At 39.5% G+C, this 23,861-nt stretch overlaps 2 protein-coding genes across 5 annotated transcripts in view; one reads left to right on the forward strand and one right to left on the reverse strand.

Moving 5' to 3' along the window:
- Nucleotides 1–23,861, forward strand: part of LOC148174772 (uncharacterized) — a 137,380-nt gene that overhangs the window by 98,810 nt on the left and 14,709 nt on the right. For all 4 annotated transcript variants that reach the window (XM_088036209.1, XM_088036208.1, XM_088036211.1 and 1 more), the window contains 2 exons: nt 22,970–23,060; nt 23,126–23,436. In XM_088036209.1, the coding sequence (XP_087892335.1) occupies nt 22,970–23,060; nt 23,126–23,436 (402 nt within the window). The remainder of the gene's footprint in view (nt 1–22,969; nt 23,061–23,125; nt 23,437–23,861) is intronic.
- LOC148174774 (uncharacterized) lies at nt 10,418–11,676 on the reverse strand. Its single transcript, XM_088036750.1, has one exon. It carries the CDS (start codon nt 11,627–11,629, stop codon nt 10,448–10,450), a length of 1,182 nt encoding a protein of 393 aa, XP_087892876.1. The 5' UTR covers nt 11,630–11,676; the 3' UTR covers nt 10,418–10,447.

Below are 23,861 nucleotides of genomic sequence, written 5' to 3' on the forward strand. Positions count from 1 at the left end.
AATGGCCCTACAAACTTAGGCAATAGCTTGGAGGTGACATACGCAGCGGCATTCGATTGTGCCATATTCCTTCGCCAAACCCGCTGGCCCTCCGAAAATTGTACCTTCCGGTGTCGTAGGTCGTAAATTCGGCGGTTGCGTTCAAAAGCCTTATCAAGTCGTTTGCGAATATCCTTGTACAGTTCTCCAAAAGCAGTAGCACGGTGTTCTGGTGAGGGTGGTTCGACTTCCTCCTCGGCTGTTGGTACAGAGCGGGGTCGCCCATCTAAACGAATTTCGCGACCGAAATTTATAAAGAATGGCGTTTGGTTGGTGGTCTCGTGTTTCGATGTCCGAAGACAACATGCCACCTTTTGGAGGTCTTTGTCCCAGTGTCTATGGTTGTCCGTCGTATATGACCTCAGAATCATATTGAGGGTCCGATGTCGTCTCTCCACCGCATTAGCCTGGGGATGATAAAGGGAAGTAAACTGCACCCGAACTCCATACCTCTGCAGCATGTCACTCAGTTCACGACTAACCAGTTGTTTCCCATTGTCACACACCAAGACTTCAGGCACCCCAAATACACAGAACACGTGATCTTCCAGTAACTTCGCCATAGACTTTGCGACGGCCTTACGCAGTGGGAATAACAAAACGAACTTACTAAAATAATCCTCCACTGTCATAATATACTCGTGACCCTGCGTCGAGCGCGGAAGCTTGCCAACAATGTCGATGCAGATAAGTTGCCAGGGCCTGGTGATGTTCGGTCGGCCTGCCATTTGTCCAGCTGGTGGCTTATTGTCAGTTTTGCTGGCGATGCATGTCCTGCAGTGCTTCACGTAACGAGCGACGTCGGCTCTCATGCGCGGCCAATAGTACCGTTCCGCGAGGCGGTGGTAAGTTTTGAAGACGCCGGTGTGACCGGCAAAGACGTCGTCGTGGTTCTCTCGCAGGAGGGTTAGTCGTCGGTCCTTCGGCACTACAATTTTCCAGGCAAACTCCGAGCCCCGTAAATCTGTGTTGGGTGTCTTCGTCCTTTTATACAAGACCCCATCCTCTACGCGCCACAACGGGTATGACAACGGCTTATCCTCGACCTCTGTCGTCATACGCTTGTGCCAAGCGTCACCATTGCCTACGACATCCACTCGAGGAACCGCTCGGGATAACGCATCAGGCACCACATTGTCCTTGCCCTTCCTATGCACCACGGCAAAATCGTATTGTTGTAGGGTCACACTCCACCTTGACAGCCGACCTGAGGGCGACTTCAAACTATGCAGCCATTTTAGACTGTAATGATCCGTGACGACAGTGAACTTATATCCTTCCACGTAAGCTCGAAATTTCTCTATCGCAAAGACCACAGCCAAACACTCCTTTTCGGTGACCGTAAACTTGCGCTCACTCGCTGACAAGGATCTACTCGCATAGGCAATCACGTGATCACCATCAGGATAGTTTTGATAGAGCACTCCCCCTAGACCATAGTCGCTGGCGTCGGTTTGCACAAAAAATTCTCGCTCGAAGTCCGGACAATACAAAACGGGGGCGGAAACGAGTGCCTCTTTCAAAGTCCTGAAGGCGTCCCTGCACTCAGGTGTCCATAGGAATTTCTTGTTCTTCTGTAGCAGTGCGTTGATGGGTGCGACAATCGCGGAAAAATCCGGTATAAACCTGCGGTACCACGAAGCCATGCCATGTAGGCGACGCACTTCCCGTACGTTGTTGGGAACAGGGAAGTTAATGATCGCGTCTACTTTATCCGGATCCACCCGAAGGCCTCTCGAATCCACCACATAACCTAAAAACTTAAGCTCCGACCGACATAGACAACACTTATCACGACTGACCGTCAACCCAGCTTCCCTGAGACGACGGAAGACTTCGCCCAGAATCCGCATATGCGACTCGAAGTCACTAGAAACCACGATAATGTCATCCAGGTAAACGAAAACCGACGGTGCCAAGTCAAAACCTAAAACGTGGTCTATAAATCGTTGCCAAGTCGCTGGGGCATTATGGAGGCCGAATGGCATTCTTCGGAACTGAAAGAGTCCGCGTCCGGGAACAGCAAAGGCGGTTTTTGGACGACTTATTTCCTCCACAGGAATGTGCCAGTAGGCCGATTTGATGTCTATCGAGGAGAGGAAGGTAGCGTCACGGAGACGATCTAAAATTGTGCTCACCCGTGGCAATGGGTAAGAGTCTCGCTGAGTAACCGCATTGAGTTTGCGGTAATCCACGCAAAACCTGTAGCTATTGTCCTTCTTCTTGACCAGCACTATCGGCGAGCTCCACGGGGATGAACTCGGTTCCACAACACCCTCTCGTATCATGGTGTCAAGTTCTTTGTTTACGTGCTTCCACAACGCCGGTGAAATGGGGTATGTTCTTTGCCGTATAGGCTCAGCCTCCGTCCTGATCTTGTGTTCCACTTGATGTGTGACACCTATGCCATGGTCCGCGAATGGAATGGTTAACCTCAATTCTTCCAGGCGTCTGGTCTGCTCCGCTGTTAAGCTGTGAGAGCTTTCGATGGCGTTGATTTGCGTTGGCTGACCCTTACTGTACACCCATTCCCCACGTCTGACATCTGGAACTAATCCAACGTTTGTCCAAAAATCTATCCCCAAAATCAGGACATGTGGGAGAGACGGTATTGCTAGAACCTCCAAAACATGCACACGATCCTTTACCCTAAACGGTACGTGAAAGATACCCTTAACCTGACATCTATCCCCATTAGCCACCACGCACGACGATACATTGGCGGGGTGGTCCAGCCTTAACCCTAACGATTCAAAGATGGAAATACCGGGTTGCCCAACGCAAGTCCTACTGGCTCCTGAATCCAATAAACCTAACACCCTATGACCTAAAACAACAACACTCAAATAAGGTCGTTCATCTCCGACCGCACCTTCCAAAATAAAATCCAGCCGAGCTCTCAGCGAGGTCGCTAGCCTAACCCGATCACCGTTAGATCCAGAACCCACGGAGCGGTTGAACTCCTTGAAACCAGCCAGCCGCCCTACTGTTGGTTTCGTGCGTCGTTTCCCGACGTCGACGGTCTATCGCGGTTACAATCCGGGCAGTTCCTCGTAGTGACGCCTTCGCGCTGGCATCGAAAGCAACGTAGTCTCCGAGGTTGTCGACATTCTCTGGAGAAGTGGCCTGTTCGTTGGCAGTTGTAACAACGACGATCGTTGTCTGGAGTTGATCGTTGGACAGCCGAAATTTCGGTGGGAGCCACGTACGCTAGCGAGGGTTCCACGAGATCGCGACTTCTTCGCGGTGGCGGCTGGTAGCTGTCTACTCGATACTTGGTTACCTCTAATCTAAGACATTGTCTCTCCAATTCCTCTAAGCTTTCCACAACTGGTAATTGTTGGACGTAGAACGGAGCGAGGTTACGGGTAAGGATGTCCAATCTCAGCTCCCTCGGAATGGCTCCATGTCGATCAAACAGTGACGTCATACACGCGAGGTACTCGATAAACTTCTCTTGCTCGCCCTGCTTCCGTGCCAAGATCTCTCCAAATAACCGGTGGCTGTAGTCCGGCGGCAAATAGTGGTACCGTAGCAGATCCACCAACTCTCCCCAATTGTGTACTCGAGGCCGTACCGAACGGAACCACGTTAGGGCCTTTCCCTCAAACAAATCGATGGCCGCAATGAATAAATCGCGTTCGGAGAACCTTCGTGCTACCCTCAACTCGGAAACCCTATCTAAAAATTCGGGCACCGATAATCCTGATGGCTCTCCCGAAAATTTGACACCCCATTTGTGTACGGGCATATCGCGATGCTCCGTCGGGCCTCTCACGACGCGACTGGAGTTACCCTGCGGGCTGCCCTCCGTGTCGTCTAAATCACCAGACTCCTCATCCTCCGACTCCACGGATTCGTCTCCCGAAGGTGGAACCACTCCCATAATGGCGCTAAGGTTGAAGTTGCCAAGGCTGCGACGGGCCTTGGTTGCTTTATCCAGAGTTTCAAACAGCTCCGACACCTGGGAAACCAAGGAAGCCCGGGACGCTAGATGTTCCGCCGCAGCATCTTCCAACGGTGCGCGGTTAACCCTGTGGAGGAGGTGAAGCAACCGACTATAAATGCGTTTGAGCCTATTATCACGCGTCGAAGGTTCCTGATACACGTTGATCGCCGTCAGCAGTTCCTTATACTTGGCCTTTATCCTCGGCACCTCGACCTCATACTCATACACAAACTGTGCGTCGGTAGGGTGAGAGGTACCGTCCGCTTCCGCTTTGAGAAATACCCCCAATTCCTCTCGTAACACCTCCACCGACCTCCCGCTGGGGTCTACTCCCCTAACCCGCAGTTCAAATTCGAGCTCGTCGCGTCTTAGGTGCCTTGCCTCCATCACCACGGCCGCAAAAAAAATAATTTCCAAAAGAGCAGAAAAAAAAATAAATAAAAAAATTGAGTTAAATGAGCTGTCTCTACTTGGGCCCCACGTTGGGCGCCAAAAATGTCACGCAATAAAAAAACAAACTGACCGACTAAAGTCGCTCGGGCCGGCTGGTGACAAAATTACGCCGGTAGCTCAGTCTGGGTGGGTTCGTTAAAACTCACCGACCCGACAATCTTGAGGGCGCCAGGATCCTCCGGCTACGACTTGCGAGTACCCGGATCCAAAGTACTCGGTGTAGCTTACCCGAACGAGAGAAAAAAAAAGAAAACGAAAAGAATTCTAACCAGGAACGAATATATTAAAAAAAACACACTAATAAAACCTAAACAAAAAAATACAGGAAAACAAAGACGTCGTCTTTACACCGGCAATCGTTGCTGTTAGATTTACGACGATTCGCTGTAGACCGAACGCTTGCGCAAGCCGACGGCACACCGAAAATCCGCGCAACAATTCGATCGTACAAACTCGCAATTACCGGGTCCCGACTTACAAGGACGTCTGTACAACAAAAAAACAGAAAAAGAAATGACCAAGTGTGAAACGGTTGATTACAGTGAAGCTGTAATCTCCCAACTACTAATTACAAGTAACAATTAACAAGGACGGTTACGGTGAAGCCGTAAACTCCTACAGGAACAAGTTAACAAAACGGTGACACGATGACTCGAACAAAAACGTGGATAAAACGATCTGACCTTGACTCCTACAGCTCCTCCTACCGACTCTCCTCTAGGTGCTCCCGACTGGTGAGCCTTCCCGAATCCAACAGGGAAGAGGTTGTACGGCTCGGTCAAAACGGTCAGCCGCAATCCAGTTTCGAACTTCCAGTTCGCGCCCCCAACCAAAAGGGGAAAAAACGAAACAGAGAATAGCCCAGAATAGAACAGGCTAGAACCCAAAATAGAAGGCCCTAGGGTGGAAAATACCCTTAGGAAGATGAATACACTGGAATACTTTACTTACTACGATGGAAAGCGGCCTTAAAGTTTTCCACGTGGTTCACGTCGTGGTGGCTTTACTCGATCTCGAGACCCGACAAATTCCGGTTGCCTCCAGGAACCTTAGTGACCCAATCCAGATACCAATGTACCAATCAAACCAAAAAGGCCACTAAGTCACACTCCAAATTCCAAAATACCGAAACACTCTGGAGCACCGTACGCCACGAGATCTAAAACGCAAGAGAACCACGGAACCAGAATGGCTGCTATCGCTTCTTCGGCTCTACGTCACATTTCGTCATTGAGAAGGTGACCCCTTGACAGGTGAAAATTTGGGGTTATTCGAATCAAAACAAAGAATGAAAGTGATCGTAAAGAGTAGCAAAACGAAGCCAACGGTAAGTAAACAGCTGGAAAATTATTCATCAACCAATCGTAGACCTCAACGCACACTATGAACAAAATAAACAATCGCCAGAAGACAAAAATAGCAAGAGTAGCACCGTTGATGTTGCGGTCAAAAAGAAGAACGACCCACGACACGATCAACACCAAGCAGGCTAACGTGGTTGTGAAAAGGAAGAAAATAGAAGTTAGAAAAGTTGAAGCAAAGATGAAAACTAAGAGTTGCAACCTAGACAACCCTGAGGAACTTGTAGCAGTCCTCCAGCTAAAATTCTGAGGCTCAAACGTATTCCTCCAGTCACCTCCGAACTGGTACCTAACAAACTGGTAACTATAAACATAATTGAGCAGAATTCGTAACGGACAATGTAACTCGCCATGCGGTTACACTAAAATAGGCAACCAATAAATTACAGGAGTCAAAAGGTCTCGAAAATCAACCCTTTCTAACACCTTCCCGTTTAACTCGAAATTGTCACGTTACAAATCCCTAACACAAATTTATACCGTTACACAATCTGAAATTTCAGAGGATTATTTTAGTCGAGTAACGCCTTGTCGTTGAATCTGCGAAAAGATTAATGAACACATGTCAAATCCTTGTGCAACTGTCAACTCTCTTAGAAAAGGCTCAGAATAGCAGGAATTGATGTGGATGGCGGAAACGTACGTGGCAACTCACAATATTTACTTTAAGAAGATTACGTTGGAGGAAGGACGTGTTTACAAATAGTAAAGGAAGCTGGGACGAAATGAAATGGTGGGCCAACCTATATCGGCACTTTACACGAGTTGGATTGATTCCTGCTGTAACATTACTTAGTCCAACAATTTAACGGATTGCAATTCAGCTCTTTGCATTGTTGGATATGTGCACAGCCGCTGATACTTGGTGTGTTTACCAGATACTTTCTTCATCAATTACGCCGCCGCAATCAAAATAAGGCAGCTATAAATTAGCTTGAGGGGGTGCATAAATTAATTACGCAATCACTGCTGAAGCACGTTAAACTTTCATTGCCGGACAAGACACCACTAGCGAGTTTAATCTGTTGATGTGTCCACGCCACCGTGCAGCTTTATTAAAACTCGAAATTGAACAGCAAATTTGCAAATTAATTTGTTAGTCGGGATGCTCATTAATGAATTAAAACCAGCGGCGCCAGACATCCAAAGTTAATAAACAGTCCAGTTAGTAGATCTCGATGTTGCAAAAACTGAGTTAAACAACAATAAATCTCCACAGTTTTGCATTTCCCGACATGAATTCTGTCAGTGACACCAGATGTGTTTTCTTTTTCAGTTAGCATAAATTTAAGTTTGTCCCAGTTCTTCCAACTTCTTCGCCGCTTGTTCGCAGGTTAGATAAAAATGAAGTTAGCATTTGTGTTGAAGGCTTTTTTCACTTTTCAATGCAAGGTGTTGTGTTTTTCGGTGGAATGTAAATACAATGTGAAAATGATTACATAACCGTCACGAGATGTTGTGATTGATGATTTGCATCAGATGTTCAGACCAACGCACCATGAAGATATTATGTTCTTTTTATACACACGCACGCACAACATCGTTTATGAATTTGTTCAGCTCTGACAAGATTTCATTTTTCAAGGGAGGTTTTTAATAAATTCCGGGAGCAACTGGGCCATAAAAAGTTTCTTTAAACAAGGAAGTGGAAGCAAATATTAAAAGCATGGAAAAGAACCTTAAATTTATTTTGCTGTGGCCATGAGGAGTGTGGAGGATTTATGCTTCTGGGAGGACAAAGAGAACTTTAAATTACAGGTGATGATATAAATTCGCGTTACCAAACGTAAATTCTCGAGTTATCACAGTAGACAGTTTTCAATAAAATTTTAAATTACTATTGGTCACATTTTTTTTGTCTTTTGCATCCAATGAGCAAAGGCCAATGAAAACGTTACCCAGCAAATCCAGAGTGCCATTTCTTTTATTTTGAATTGATTCTTTTGTGCGGCTAATTTAATTAGCTTAGCAATTTATCCAATAAACAACAGTTTTGGATAACTAGCCAATGAACGCAATGTTACGATCGAGTTGGTTGTTCGGCTCTGTTTTTTGTTATAAAAACCACTTTGATAAAGTCAATGCGAGCCAATACTTTTGGGTTTTAATCCGATTTCAATCACATCTCCATTTTGATATGAAAAAGGGGTGGATCTTTAATAAAAATTTATAAAATTTGTCTCTTTTGCTATAGGAGTTTGTAGTTTGAGACGATTAATAAGAATGTCAAAAGTAGGAACCTTGCCAAATTTCGTGAACGTTGCATTAAAACTACCAGATTTTTTTTTAGTTTTTAGAGATCTGACAACCTATGAACTCCCGAAAAGCCTGAAAACCTAACAAATCCCAGAATAAGCCTACGCATGGGAAACTAGAAATTTGAAAATCTGAGAAACCGGAACAAGTTCTTGGTGCTTGCCATGTAACTGACATTAATGCATCAAAGACTCAGGTCTGAATAGGGCACGTGCATCTCCTAAGAAATAACGCAAATACCCAGCAGTAAATCGGTTTGTGGTCTTTCATATCGTATTCTTGCCTCCCATTTATTTCTCCTCAGACTAATGTCCAAATCAAACGAATAAAACTGACGCAGTCCCCAACAATTTCTCTTTGTATTCATCCCGCAAATTCTTGTACCTTGCTTTTCCCTTATGCGGGTGTGCTTCTTTAATTTTAACGACAGCGGCGTTGTGTTATTCCACCATCAGCTTGCTTTTTGCACCCTGACTTGTTTTATGCTGTAATAAATCACGAAACACATTTTTATGGGCAGGACGCACAGGGTGCTAAATGCACACGTAATGTTCATCGCTCACCTCACGTCTAACCTCTTAATTCATTTAAGTTCGCGACTACAATGTAGATAGTAGTTCTATTGTGAACCCCAGGTCCAATTAAACCGTGGTCACAGATGTTCCCAATGAACTACTGCGAAAGAAAACGGACCACCACGTCGACTTAGGCCACATTCATGCACGTGTAGATTGTTCATTTCCACGAAGACACCCTCCTGCAAGGGTTTAATTTGTTTCACATGTTGGAAAGGAGGATTTGACACTCTTTTCGTTTGCATTTTATGTCTGCGGAACCACGAAAGGTGGAAAGAAGAGATAACGCGTTTTTTTATTGCCCGTTTGCCTCATGAGATCCTCTGTTCCTTCAGCATCAAATTACAATTAGATGTACTTGCGCCAAACTTTTATCAACACTTAATGTTTCCGCAAGAAATAAAACGGAATAAAAGACAATAAATTACGAGGAATTGCGCCACGAGCATTGTCATTTATCATTGTTACTTTCTTTTGATTAATGCCCGATCTTATTTGGACAGATTTGCATGGACGATAAATAATTAAATTCCGACGAAATCCTGCACGTAACTTTAAAATCAACCCTTCGTTACCCTTCCGGGGTGGATAATTGGAATTGTTGGATCCGCGGAACGTTCATTGCTAATTGTGTATCTTTTCCGAGGGTTAATATTTGATTAATTTCCACGCCCAGTGGATTAATGGTCAGCAACGTCTTCTAATCTGCAGAAGCAACTTCACGCTGAAGATGCCGATAGTTTTCAAGCAGTTATGCATGTGGAAATTAACAGTTCGATGGTTGGTATGATTAGTAGTCGAAAATTAAGTAGGTTAATTATCCTCTGGCTTTCCCGCAAAGTGATTTTACCCCTTGTAACGGAGATTAATGATTTATCCGCAGTCGCTAAATTGAAACAGTATAATTAATAAATAATATGGCCGTAACAAAGCTACCATTGTAATGTTATACGTAATTGATTAATTAATAGAGTGTTAAATCATCGTGGAATTGAGTTTGCTGATCACCTGCAGAGGCCGGAATGTCGGAAAGTTACAAGTAATTTTACCCAAAGTAGAAGCTGAGTTAATTTGGAAAAATTAAGTTAGAGAATATATGGGCACAGGTTAATGAACGGGATTCATTTATATTGTTCCTCTGGATCGTGCTCTACGGGAAATCACGTTCTACTTAATTTGGTTTATGAATTTATGATAAACTAGGAATGCGTTATTTCTATACATTTCCAAGTAAATGCAAATGCAGGTAGTTTGAGCCATGGGAGCGCCACTTTAAAAAATCCTCCCAGTCTTCAGGTTCTTAGCCTTGTTCACACCACAGTTGCACTTTTATATCCAACGGTTCCAAGTGGGCGCACCAGTTGGATTTATTTCCGCAAAAAAAAAGTATCATTAGCGTAGATTCAATATTCTGCTCTAATTTCAATACATCGATCCTCGGCAGCGAGTGGGCGGATTACGGGAACCCCCCACGTAATGCAAAAGTAACTTATTCCTTTAGGAGCAATAATGACCAACATAAATTTTGATTCGGCTCACCTCCTCGAGTTCATGGTCAAGAACGCCAGTGTGGGATTCGTGATTATGGCGCCAGTGGAGTTGCGAAAAATGATGTGCCGAAGCATCTCATTAAAAAAATATTAGACATAAATTCAAAACGAATTAGAAATGACCTTTTATGTAGAATTATCGTGATTATTAAAACCCAAACTGGAGGAGGATTTCGTAATTTGGGCTCTAATTAAATGCTGGATATGGACAGGAAAAAGCAGCTGAAAAGCAGCTGAAAAGATTAACACTTTATTTTTAGTACATTATGTCATGCTGACTATATCTTTCCCTTTTACTTCACGAAAGAGATCACAAGGTAAATGTTTCATCCTCTCATGCACCGCTCCTACAAATCTTCGGAGGTCTGCTCTACTTTCGGTTGGTCTGTGTCGACATTCCCCCTGTTCAATACAAATCGGAAAAGTTCCAGCTTTTGTTAACTCCAAGTTGCATTTACTGGTTGTGAAATTATATCGGAGCATCTCTTCTTCCATTTTCGTCAAACATTTACAATTCCACGGGTTTCCGAAAAGTGTAATAGTCATCGGTTTTGTGTTGTCGGGAATTTTGATGTTTGTTAACAAATTGTAACTTAACAGCAAAGTCATCCTCGCAGTTTTCACCTTCTTGAACGTTTTCAAAGAGAATGTTTCCAACTTGTTGCTGCTAAGATCCAAATAGACGAGATCTTTCAGATCCTCGAGGTCTCCATCATTGATGAAGTTGATGTCGTTGAAGGAGAGATCGAGCTTTTGGACATTCTCCAACGTCTTGATGTCAGAAACCTGCGTTAGTCTGTTATGGCTCAGTGAGAGTTCTTTCAAATTCACTAAGTTTCTTACGAAGCATTTTTCAACGTACTCCAAATTATTATAATCAAGTCGGAGGACCTCCAAGTTACCATCGAAGGCCTTCTCGTTAATATACGACAACTTGTTATTTCTAATAAAAATGATTTTAATTTCTCCACCGCGAAATGCATCTTCCGGAAGCATCTCAAGCTCATTGTTCGATAAGTCTAGACGTTTTATCACTGATCCACCAAAAGAGAACCTTTCAACGGACTTGATGCCATTGTTTGTCAAACTAAGTCTGCTTAGTTTTCTAAAACCGCGGAAGAGTCCTTCACTCACATGCTCGATACGATTCCCGTAGAATTTAAGAGTTTTTATTGTTTGTCCGATGGTTTTAAACGCGGCGAGCGCAATGTCATCCGTGGAATTAACGACAAAGAGAAGTTTTATTTCTTCGAGAGGTTCAAAAGTTGTATTGCGGATAGATGAAGAACAATCGTGATGAGTGGAGTCGATAATTACATCTGTCCAGTTCGTGCGATCGTAACTTCTAAGGTCTGATACACAGTCACAAAACGTTAAATATTTTTCGTCACAGACACTATCGATTTTTGGTAGCAAGAAAAGGAGGATCGTCGTCAAGAACAACATTTTAGGAGGAACTAGAAACAGCAAGTTTATCTGGTGACTGCTAAAATTCATGTGGTTAACAAGTGATCGAATCTTGTTTACCATTTTACGAAGCGATAACTTCATTGAACAGAAATCTATTTTTAGTTTGAATCTGCAATGGTAACGAAGTTTTGAATGTGTCCGCCAAACTTTTTATTTTTTAACGAATTTGGTTCAGTAAACTGCCAACGGTACTTTTCTATGCTTTTTTTATTTCTAACGGAAATTCTGTTGGCATAAATTTATTATTATATTTATTTTATTAAAAATAGTTTTTCCGAAATTAGATGTTGACTGCATTCATACTTGATTTTATTCTCGACTAGAGCTAATGGAAAAAATGGAACAATTCCGCTCCACACTTTTATTTTCCGGTGTCCGCTTCCGAAACAATTATTATATGCAAAATTTCGTCGGAGACATAAAAGTAGCAATATGGTGATGATCAGTTTTGGTCGGTTTTGAAATGAAATTTTGTTGTGCGGGAAAAAACAAAAAATGTTTTGGGCTCCTCCATGTTGCTTTTTGATATTTTTTAATTTTTAATGTTTCGCTCTGCTTTAAAAATCTGAGCTTTTCATTTTCCTAGCTTTAGATTTTTTGTTCTAATTGCTTGGAATGAACTGAAAACTCGCACTTCACGTCTAGATGAAATAAAATTAATCATTAAATAACAAACCGCCGTTTCCGAAATAAATTGAAGCAGCAGAACATTTACCTGCCACTAAATAGAAAACAAATCAATTTTTAACGAGTGTGGTATCGAAAATAAATGAAAAGAAACGCTAGAATAGATAACTTCTTTTTCATTTTTGACAGCTGCTATATTTCCGCGTGATTTATGGAATTCACCCTCGTTCAGTCTATTGATCGAGGATTCAGGTATTTTTTTCCGTCTCTATGATTAGATTTTTGTATTCTTACCACTGTAAATCGTTCAATTCATTTAACCGTTTTAAACTGTTTAAAGCAGCCGCTTCACGTTTTTACGATTGTGGAAAATTTCGTCGGAGATTGGGAAGCAGACATCTTTTTGCACTTTTTCATTTTCTCCGCCAATTTAAAAACCTATAAAATATAGAAATACAATTTTATATTTGACATTTTATACATTTTGATCCGTCAGATACAGCTTGAGGCAATTTCAGATAAATAACCTCACATGTAACACAAAATAAGTTAAACGCAAACACACAAGTTTCCTCCACTTTGGCGGAGCATTGCAGGGAAATTGGGTCCTCCTCCGGAAACTTGTTGCTCACATAAAATAACTAAGTAACCACGAAATATTTAGTTATTTATTTTTTAACACTGAATTTCCGCGTTTCCTAAATATCCAATTCTGTTGGAGTTCAGAAATGTTTCATAGTTACTTTTGTTTCTTTCGACATGACCCAGGAGTGACATCTAAATAAACATAAACGATGTTCCGTGAATTCTAGAAATTAAGCTCTCAAGAGTGGTAAAAAGTCAAGTCTCCGGAGCGCGGTCAAAGTCGAGAACTGCCGTCGTTCCGTAAAATTCATCTCTGGAGCGGGTGGAGCTAAAGTTTGTTTTTTGTCGACAAAACGGTAATTAACAAAGTTTTATAAGCGAAGTAAACAATTATTCATCAAATAAAATGCGGCAGCTGCATTTAACTATGGTTTAACAGGGAACTATTTCACAGGTTTAATCGCCAATTGAAGCTTTTTTTCCTGTTTTGAAGCAGCAACAACTTGAGCCGTGGCGTCGTGTAAAGTTTCGTGGAAACTCCATTTCCATAAGTCATACTTTTATAAAATCTCCTTACCGAACAAAGCAGCAGATAAATTTTATTGGTAAGTGCCTGTCAATAATGTTGCTTTTCTAATACAGGAAGTACACAGAGAGTTGAAATAACAATATACTCAATTTTCTGAGAATCTAGTCTTGAAGTTTTTGCAATATTTGCAGCAATTGGAAGAACGGTAAATTTTCTACACCTCACCAATAAAATATTATCCGTTTCATATCTCTTCGTTAAAAAATAGAATGAATCTGATTATAATCCCGTCATTAACCGTAACGAGCTGTTATAAAAATGAAAGCATGTGGGTTACCCTCCTACACCAAAAATAAATCTCAATTGAATTTTTCAACGGAATTTAATATTCATAACGTACTATGACCTCATTTTCTAATGCCACAAGAACGTAAAAGTAAATGGGCCATTAGATGGCAGCTTGGATTAATGCTAGGTCTCCGATCAGACAGAACTTCCTATGCAGTAATTGCATATCTAAAGTGTTCGTTAATTTTCCCATTACCATTCCGGAGCAAACCGCCACGCAAATTATTGCTGGGTTTGGCGATTGACTGTTGCGAATAGGCCTATACCTGTATTCTCCACAGTAATAGATAGTAAATAACCAGTTATACGCCAGAAACAGACGCGGAAATTAACAATGTTACTACCGATCAAGCCATCAAAAGGGAGGTCCCACACACTCAGAGATTCGCAATACATGCTTTGAACCAAGCAATCTGGCAAATGGATAGATTTCTTAAGATGTTGCTTCCAGCAACGGCTTCGGTAATGAACAAACTCGAAAGGGACACAGCAGAGTTCAATCATACTGCAAGTGCTGGATAATAGCCACAATAAATTGTTGCCTATTTCCCGGCGTACCTCAAAAGTCAGATAAATGATCGCACCTGAAACTTCTCTGAAATATTATTGCAATATGTCAGTAACTTGAACCGTAATCTCGATATTTATGGGCGTATGTGTGTACAAGAAGATAAAAAATGTGGCTAAAAACTCGCTCTTTGCTCTTTGAATGTTTGATGTTCTCCAAATTGTACTAAATGCCGTTATTAATTAATGATAATTCCAAGCCAGGAGCAAGAGGCAAGGTAAATGTTTATTTTTTTTCTGGGTTTGTGCTTAAAAGTTGTAACTCCGGCAATCCGATTATGTACATAAAATCGGACTTTTCATTGAAAGTGGATGAGGGAAGGGAAATAATCAAATTCAGGATTTTTTTTTAAGGCATACAATAATCTCTACATTTTCTAGGTGAGTATTTCTCATTTCCTAAATTTTCTAAATTGTTCTAGAATTTATAAATTTGGCGTTTTTGGACTTTTTGGACGCACAAACTGACAATTATAAATAACTTAATTTATTATTTATAAAATTGTAATACAAATGTTTTACACAATCAGATTTGGGGATAAAAAAAATTTCCTGTAAATAAAAAATTGTAAAATTCTTACTTCTCGTTCGAAAATTCTGTAATTTAGTATACTTATTAAACGAATTCTAACAAATGAGTCCACGAAATTTTATTGCTATAGCGTTAAAACTCTAAAACCATACAAAATTTGATGTACCTACCTAAGTAACATAAAAAAAAGTTAATTCGCACTACATGAAAGAAAAATTCTAAAATCGTTGTTTTTTGTTACAAAATCCTATAAATTAAAATAGTTAATAAACGGCCCTAAAGTAATAGTTTCTCCAAATTTCACTGCTTTATGGTTAAAGTTATCGGACGATGGAATTTTATTAATACTTGCAAAATTTACAATTTTTCTTTATCCTACAAATGAAAAAATATAAAAAATGTATTCTGTGCTCTAAATATCTGTAATTTAATACATTCAATAAACACTTCTAGTGTGATAAGTGCACCAAATTTTATTGTTGTAACATTACAATTACCGACTTACAAAATTTAATAAAAATAATAATTTTGACTCTGGAAGAGTCCTTGGAAGAAAAAATTCTAAAACTTTTAATTCTTGTTCTAAAAATCTGTAATTTAGTACATTCAATTTAATGCTTTGGACAAATAAGTTCAGCAAATTTCACTGATTAAGCATTGATACTGTTCAACTTACAGAATTTGATGTAAAATGAAATTTTTAATTTACATTATACAGAAAAATATTGTAAAACTTTTACATTTTTTTTAAACATTTTGTAATTTTTTTCAATAACCGCATATCAAGTAATAATTCCACCTTTGATTGCTCCAACGTGAAAACTCGTTGATTTGCCGAATTTAATTAATAAAAAAAAATCGTCCAAGAACTGGAAATGGAATTTTTCGATCCCTTCTAGACTACTCCGGTAGTGCACCTATTTTATTTTATTTTATTTTATCTTTTTGACAGATTTCCTTTGATTCTTTGTGTTATTTTTAAGGCTGAAAATTTGAATTAAATAAAATAATATGCTCTTCTACATTAGACGTTGAGTCCGTGCGTGGTTTTAATTTAATTTGCAAAGCGTCAAATTTGAACCAAAAAGTGTGGCCAAAAGCAGACACTTAACTCTTTGAATATTTGATGTTTTCCAAACCGTACTAAACGCTGTTATTAATTAATGATAATACGAAGCCAGAAGAGGCGTTCCAAGGTAAATGTTGATTTTTATGCGAGTTTGTATTTAAAAGTTGGAACTCCAGCAATCCGATTGTGTACATAAAAACGGACTTTTTAATTAAAAGTTGACAGTGGAAATAAGGGAGGCATCGAAACAATCAAATCCGCTGCAATTTTTTATTGATAATTATCACTTAGACAAACTTACAAACTCCTTGACGACTTAAACGATTAATTAAACTTTAGAACAGTTTGATTGCTTTTATCAAATTAAAACTGGAAACTTTCGCTCCGTTGACGGAGTTTGGCGAACATCTATTAAAAAGGTCAATACGGGAAACTTATTTATGTTCTCAGGTCAAGGAAAAAATGTTGATTTTCCTTTTCGGTGTAATTTTAAACAGTTATTTCGTCCAAGATTAGTCAGTTAATTAAAACGAGCTAAAACGAAAGTCTGTGTTTGAGCCAAATAGCAGGTTTCATCTCGAAACAATGGATACAAAGAAAGACATTATTGCTGCCAGACTCACAATAGAAACTAATTAATATAAGCATAATCTCTGATTATATCTGGAAGTGATCTTCCGTAAACGCTTCTTTGTGCTGAAATCAAAGAATTTTCCTACTGACGAAATTGCTCGCAAGGTAAGAAAATTAAGTGGAAGATTATTGACAACCAGTCGATCAACAATCAGACACGCCGTGTTAACTTCCTGTGTGTTCATAAAAGGCATGAAGATTACTTAATTCCAGTGTTTATGCAACTCGTTGAATCTTTTCACAGTATTTTAATGGGATAATGTGTACCCTTTTCTTGTTATGGAATTTTATAAAACTCGAGCTCAAAATCAACTGTTACTTTCGCTTGAGTTGCGCACCATTAGTTCCATGAAAAAAGATAATTAAATGGGGGGGAAGAGCGGCTAATGATCTTGTCAGTTACAGTGCAAATCGCATTTCTTTCATGTTGATCCATCAGTTTGAAGAGATTATAATCCTTTTAGTGGAAACATTGATTATTATTAAATAGTCCTGACAAAAGTTTTTGTCGCTCCCTCGCCACCATGAAGCCACAACTTTTGTCTTTTTTATGACAGTCCCATCGTCCCAAGTACGAAATTATTAGCTAATGTTGGGCAGGGTCCCAATAAAAAATTGAAACTTCTGGGAGTTTCGTATCAAATTTGTGATGTCTTTAGTCCTTTATTGCGTCCGTGTAAAAGGACTATTTGGTGCGCAAGACATAAACTTTTGCCCCCATCACCTCATTTCAACATTTCGTCTTTTAATGACAGTCCCATTCCCTCGATGCGAAATCGATGCAATAAAATATTCATGAATGGCCCAAATAAATAGATTGGGAACACAACGAAACACCGTGTTTTACAATAACTCTTCCACTCAGGATGTGTACTAAAAACCATTTAGAAGGGAGAAAGATACGGAAACTGAAGCAGTAAATTCATCACGTTTATCAGCTGTCTGAAACTCGATAGACCGATGGTTAGTTTCCCTCATTTTGACGGTCTGATGCCGCTGCGAATTCGCATCTTTGTGGAAAAAAGCGAATGATAGAAACGGAATTAATTTAGATCGGAGTTGCGCTAATGAAGTCGCTGAAGAAGAAGTAACAAACTCGTTAGAATGAAGTTTCGTGATGACAAGTCAACTGGTGGATCCCTTTAGCTTTGACAGATCTTTCAAGCGAACTGACCCGCTATCAAAAGCGCTATCGCGATTGACGAAACCGACGTTTCAATTTTAAATTACGAACGCAAAATTTAATTGAAATTGGGTTTATATTGGCTGTCATCGAGATTTATTTAATTGATGTTTATGTGAGATAAAGTTGGGTCGATGGAAATAAACTACAAATTCCGATGTGAAAACAGATTTTTGAAAAGCTGCGTATTTTTCAAATGAAAGAAGTTCGTAAATAAACTTGGCCAGTTGTTCAGACTTTAATGGGAAAGAAATATTTATGTAGCTACAATGTAATAATTTTAATAAGAGCGCAATTTATTGTGAAATAAAAGTGAAAGACATCATTTGACTACAATTATCTTCATCTGTGTCGTGTATGTAAACACTTTGAAAGTTATAAGTTTCTCCAATTTTTATATCATTCATATTTCACTCATTTTATAACTGCATTAGGTGAAACCACCACTATAATTATTGTCACTGGGAAAGCTGTCGTGTTTGCATTGTTGATTTCGCATCCACTTTAAAGTAAAATAGCAGTCTTCATTTTTTAGTTCTTTCCACATTTAATGATGTGTGCACGTTCTAGCCTCGCAACGTGCTCTACTGATTGAAGCTAAATTTAGATACGTGTTTAAAGGTTAATAGGTTAAAATTGTGACTTCGTCATTCTGTTCACGTATCATTTATCATCCACCACCTTGCAGTAATGTTACACTTACTTTATTTGTTGTTTCTTTCACTTTTATTATTGCACCTATAAGATCGAAACTGTTTCCGAATTAGCCATATTTCTCTTCAAATTGATTTTTAGATTTGAAGTCGAATAACAATAAATTGTAACTCAAAATTGAAAGCTCATAGCACTGAGCTTTTATTGGTGTCGTTGATATTTCCTCCTAACATGACAGCGACATCTGTCCGTACCAGAATCAGCTGTACATAGATCTCTACGAAGGATAAGATTCGTATTCATTAATTTTATTTTATTATTAAATGAAAGCTGTAAGAGAAATGTAGGAACAGGGGCCCAATTGTCCAGATTTTCCTTAATTGTTGTTGTTAATTTTGTATCGAATTATCTATGTGCTCCATATAGAAAAAAAATGTGAATCTACTTCAGTCTATATCAAGCAAACTTAAGTTATAGGGTACTCATTTCACGCAGATTTCAAGTCCTGGTTCAAAATTCACATACGACTACAAATGACTGAGTGATGGCTTATTAAAATTTCGGATAGTTGATTTATTTTCAAAATTTTTACTGCTCTATACCTCCGAAACTCCGACAGATGGAAAGATGCGGTTTTCGGCATGGTTTTTCTCGCATCTTTTTTGCTCAGAATTTTGAACAGAAACCCCTTAATTACCTTTGATGTAAACATTATTGAAACACGTATTCAATATGATGCTCATTATATTTCCCATTTGAATCTAGGAACTGATTTAGCAATTCGAACCATGTCTAATTTAAGAATCAAATCGACAGATAAAATAAATCAATATCAACTCATCACATCAGATTCGTTTTTTGGAGAATTTCCTGAAGATTACTTTATAGATAAAAATAAAACGCGTCAAGTATAGAAAACACGTCAAAATCGAAAATTGTTCTTTGGCAGTTGCTTCTACATTCCGTTGAGATTTTATTGGAATGAGTCTCTCTGGATTACACAGTCCAAACCGTTCCGTTTCCCCAACATCGGAAATAGACTGATTATTCCATACACGCTTCCACGTAAATCAAATCGCGTTGATATTTCGATTATATGAAATGGTTTTGGACACGACCATCTTATTACCGTGGCAGATGCGTTCGTAGATGAATTATTGATTTCTTGCTGTTTTTTGCCCACTTCGTCGATGTCAACTGGAAACAATTACGGTTTACACGGTCAACAAGTGATTGATGCCACTAATTGGCTTTATCGTCACAACCCTGGATAAATCACTCTCGATTTATACGAGGGTCATCCCTTGTTATTATTATCGAATTTATTTTTAGCACCGCGGTTGCGACTGCTGAATGAAATACGATGGTATTTCTAATTTGATCTCTCGTGCAAAAATTAAAAGCGTGAGGGATGATCTGGGTTTAATGAAAATGGACATGCGTATACTCACACCCTGACCGCAGCAGGGATTTTCTAAACGATTCACATTTTTTTTATTTTCATTTCGTACTTTATTGAAGCGTTCTAACCATTTTTGGCGCTTTATTTTCCTCGAAATCGCTAAATATACCGAAGCAACAAATTTTAAATTTCGTCATTGTGGCAATTTTGGAAATATCCACGTAATTAAACCGTAAACGAATTTTTACAAATTGAGTTGGACGTTACAAATTCATTTTTAATTCACATGTCTGTGGACGTGTTGTTAACTTAATTACGAATCTTGCCTCATTATTTTTTCATTGATAGGAGTTCAAAATTCAATGGAAATTTAATTCACTTTTAAATAATTAATTTTGAAACAAAGCAGATTTAATATGCACCGCGGCCATACTGCATGTCGATTACACATTGCAAAATATTCATAATAAGTCTTCTGATTTAACACTGAACAAATATCGTTTAAAAGTCACATGTTTTGTTAATTTAAAAATATAACAGCAAACAGAAATGTGCTAAATAATCAACAGTGCGAAAACATTGTAAATACAAATATTTGCATTACAGGTAAACTGTGAACAAAATTATTGAAAATATTGACGTCGGCGCCTCCACCAAAATTTCGTCATGCAATCTGACAACTCCTAAACACTGAACTTTAGTGCTAGTTATTTTTACATTTGTACAATTCGCATTACTTCCGTTTCCGCGCCGCAGACGCTTGGATTTATCCATTTCACGCAACATGAGCCGTCTCTGTATTATTTTGCACATTATGCAGCAATACATCATTTCCACTCCTACATTCCAAATGATAATGGCGCATTACTTCAATTACGCCGTCCACAGATAGTATTTCCTAATGATATATTTTAGTCTCCCAGCAAATTTCCGAGAACAGGGCAGTTTTTATCAGCAATAAACCGAAATTTAATGTGCTTCGAAGTGTGGAAAATTGAAGGATGTTCGGGATAAAATTCCACGTATCTTTTTCCTTAAAAAAATCTAGTTGGGCCCTTGTAAAACCCTATAAATTACACATGACACGAAGGGGTCACGACCCGGTAAAAAACAAAACCAGAGAAGATAGATAAATAGCAGGGGGGGTGGAAAAACACGAACGACGTACACTAGAGAGAAAAAATACAATCAATCTTGGCCGCAGGACGGCCAGGTCAGTTCTTCCATATGTGGCGGAGCTGCAGCATGAAGGATCGAATTGTGTTGAATATTGCATGTCGACGTGAAATATGAGCTAGTGGAGCCGCAAATCACGAGAAAATATGAAAAAAGGTTATGACAATCAAACCCCCATCAAAGCAGCCCCATACATGAACTTCGAGTTCGTTAACAAGATAAATAAGGAATTACATGTGACTATTGCCCCGGTAAACTTTCTCAAGCTAATGAAGTTGTCCTAGAGATTTATGTAAGAAGACGACTGCAAATCCAGGCTAAATTAAATTAAGACATTGCCACAGATAGTTGCTTAGAGTCGTACAGTTGTACAGTAAATTTCCCCGGAAAATTAACTGTTGATACAACTTTGGTCCAAAACCTAAAGTAAAGTCCCCAGTTAATTTCTTGCCACGTCGCTAATAATCAAGCCGAGGAACCTCTGTTCTCGTATAAAATTACTTATTTGATAATGATATTTACGTTTGTTGGCTTGAAAAAAGTGCCACGTTGTTATTAGTCAGCGGAATTGTAACAAAAGCCTTTCAGGTATTTTCTTGACGGAAATCACTTTTCTAGTCGTTGTTATCTCTTTCAATTTTCACGCTACATCATCCCCGATTTGTCTCGACAGTAATGAGCAGACATCAAGTCGACTTTTGGATGGCAGCTTTTAAATTAAACATGAAATTCGTTGAAGAATATCGAAAATTTCTCTTTTCTAAGGGCGTTTTCACTTAACATTACGGCTCTAAAGTCACCGGCGCCATCGAAACAAAAACAGTTAAGATTATGTAAATTACGAGCTTTATTTTAGATGTTGCGCCGGTAATCTCACGCCATTTTCGACCAAAATGGTTACATTTACAGCAATAATGGTGGTTTAGCGAGGTAGTCACCACCGCGACAAGACTATTATTTGGTTCAATTAAAGCAGCGAGTTTTCCAGGAAAACAGTAGTTAATATGATGGGTGGTTCGAATAATAGATGAAGCAACAAGTTTAATTCGGTGTGGTGCGGTCTATTTTTAGTTGCACAGAGTGCAATCAAAGTTAAAATATGCAGTTACCTTTCTCTGCATTGTAAATTGGACGCCAATTATTTCTTTTTGAATACAACAAAGTTCAGTTCTGATGAGGGCCTTCTAGCTATTTATTAAAATAACTGTTTCTTTTATTGTAGAAACGACTATATCAAACGGTTGAAACTGAATTAATTTTAACTCGGCCAAATAGGCTAAGACTAAGACTGCGCTTATTCAGACTGGGTAATTTGAGTCTAAATGAAAGAGAAGGAATCCACAATACATCACATTACGTAAATAACGAGGTTCTGGTTCCAATAAAATAGACGCTTAGCTTAAATGTTGAAATATGCAGGCAATAATTTATTATTATTAAAATTACTCAATCAAATCAAATTTAGACGCGAATTATTTTACAGCAATTAAGATAGAATGAAAAATCGTTTTGACCCGGCGCCTCCACCATTAAAACTTCTTGTTTCATACTATGCTTGCGTCCTTAAATTCATTATGAGCAACACATGTACCACACTTGATGCATTTAGTCGTCGACTGCAAGAGCAGCTTTTAAGTCATTATGTATTCTGCTCATTTCACTTGCATAATCACATTCCCCGGCTTGTAATTTAAAAATAAATCGGTCTTTGTCTTTGATTTTTTGGTGTGCATTTGCATCCCTTTCAGTCTGCGCTTAGTGATGTATACTTAGTTCCAATAACGCGAAATTTCGATGGACGTTTTTTCATTTATTACGATTATTACAATACAAAAGTTGAACTTCCCTAAATATCTCACTGTAATTACTGAATCGTAAAATCAACCCTGTGCAACCCTCCCCAAAGTGCGAATATAAAAGAAACTCGCCTCGACCTCCACAATTTTTTATTATGAGCACGATAACAAAAGTATTCAAAAGGTCTTTTATAGCCCACCTTCTTTCATTTCAGAGGAAACGACGACGTGCAGCGGTCCATCGAGCTGCTCGACAGGGTCTTGTCCGAATTCGACGATGTGGAAAACGCGAACCAAGTGCAGAACGTGAGTATCTCGCTCCTGCCTGGTTATTGAGTGATGGGAAATTTCCCATATCTTCCACCGTGCAGATCCAACAAATTACCACGTCGACGTCGACGCCACAGCTGAGACAAGTTAGCACGAACTCAACCACTGGGAACGTATCATCCACTCCAGACGACGAGAGCCCTTCTCTTGGTCATCAGTCAGAAGATGACGGTTACATGAGCATGAACGGCCGCAAACCTAAGTTCAACTTAGCCTTCAAGCCCTTGGCTGAAGTGCCTGTCCATCACGAGAATGCCTCGCAGTCGCCCACAATTATGCATCCTGGAGATCCTGACGACTTTCCGCCGCCGCCGGAGGAGGCGCAGAGGCTTATAGCCACGTTGCTGCCAAAGTAAGCCATTTGTCACAAATTTGCGCTGCAACGAATTCGGGAATTAAATCCACTGGAATTCGTTTATTCTAACGTAATTACACTCCTTTATCCTGTAATCTTTACGTTCAACAATTTAGTTTTGGGCTTGTCTTACGCAAAATCTCATGAAGAATTCGGTGGTGTATGCAGAATCCACTTACCACCAGTTGCTTCAAAGTTTGAATTTGAAATCGAAGCGTATCCTGATAATTTATTTTTGGTGGATGTGCCAGGTTCATAACTGTTAATTAGTTCCTCATAAATTTCTCGTTTCGCGTATATATTTAGAATTCCATTGTGTCTCACTTCATACATCTGCAAACGCATGAATTTAATTCACAATCACCAGAAAACATTGTCGATTCAGCAGCGGTATGTGTATAAACAAGTTTGAGACAGTTAAA

Source organism: Gnatocerus cornutus, chromosome 5 (genome assembly GCF_029298725.1).
Source record: "Gnatocerus cornutus isolate USDA-ARS CGAHR chromosome 5, icGnaCorn1.1, whole genome shotgun sequence".
NCBI lineage: Eukaryota > Metazoa > Arthropoda > Insecta > Coleoptera > Tenebrionidae > Gnatocerus > Gnatocerus cornutus.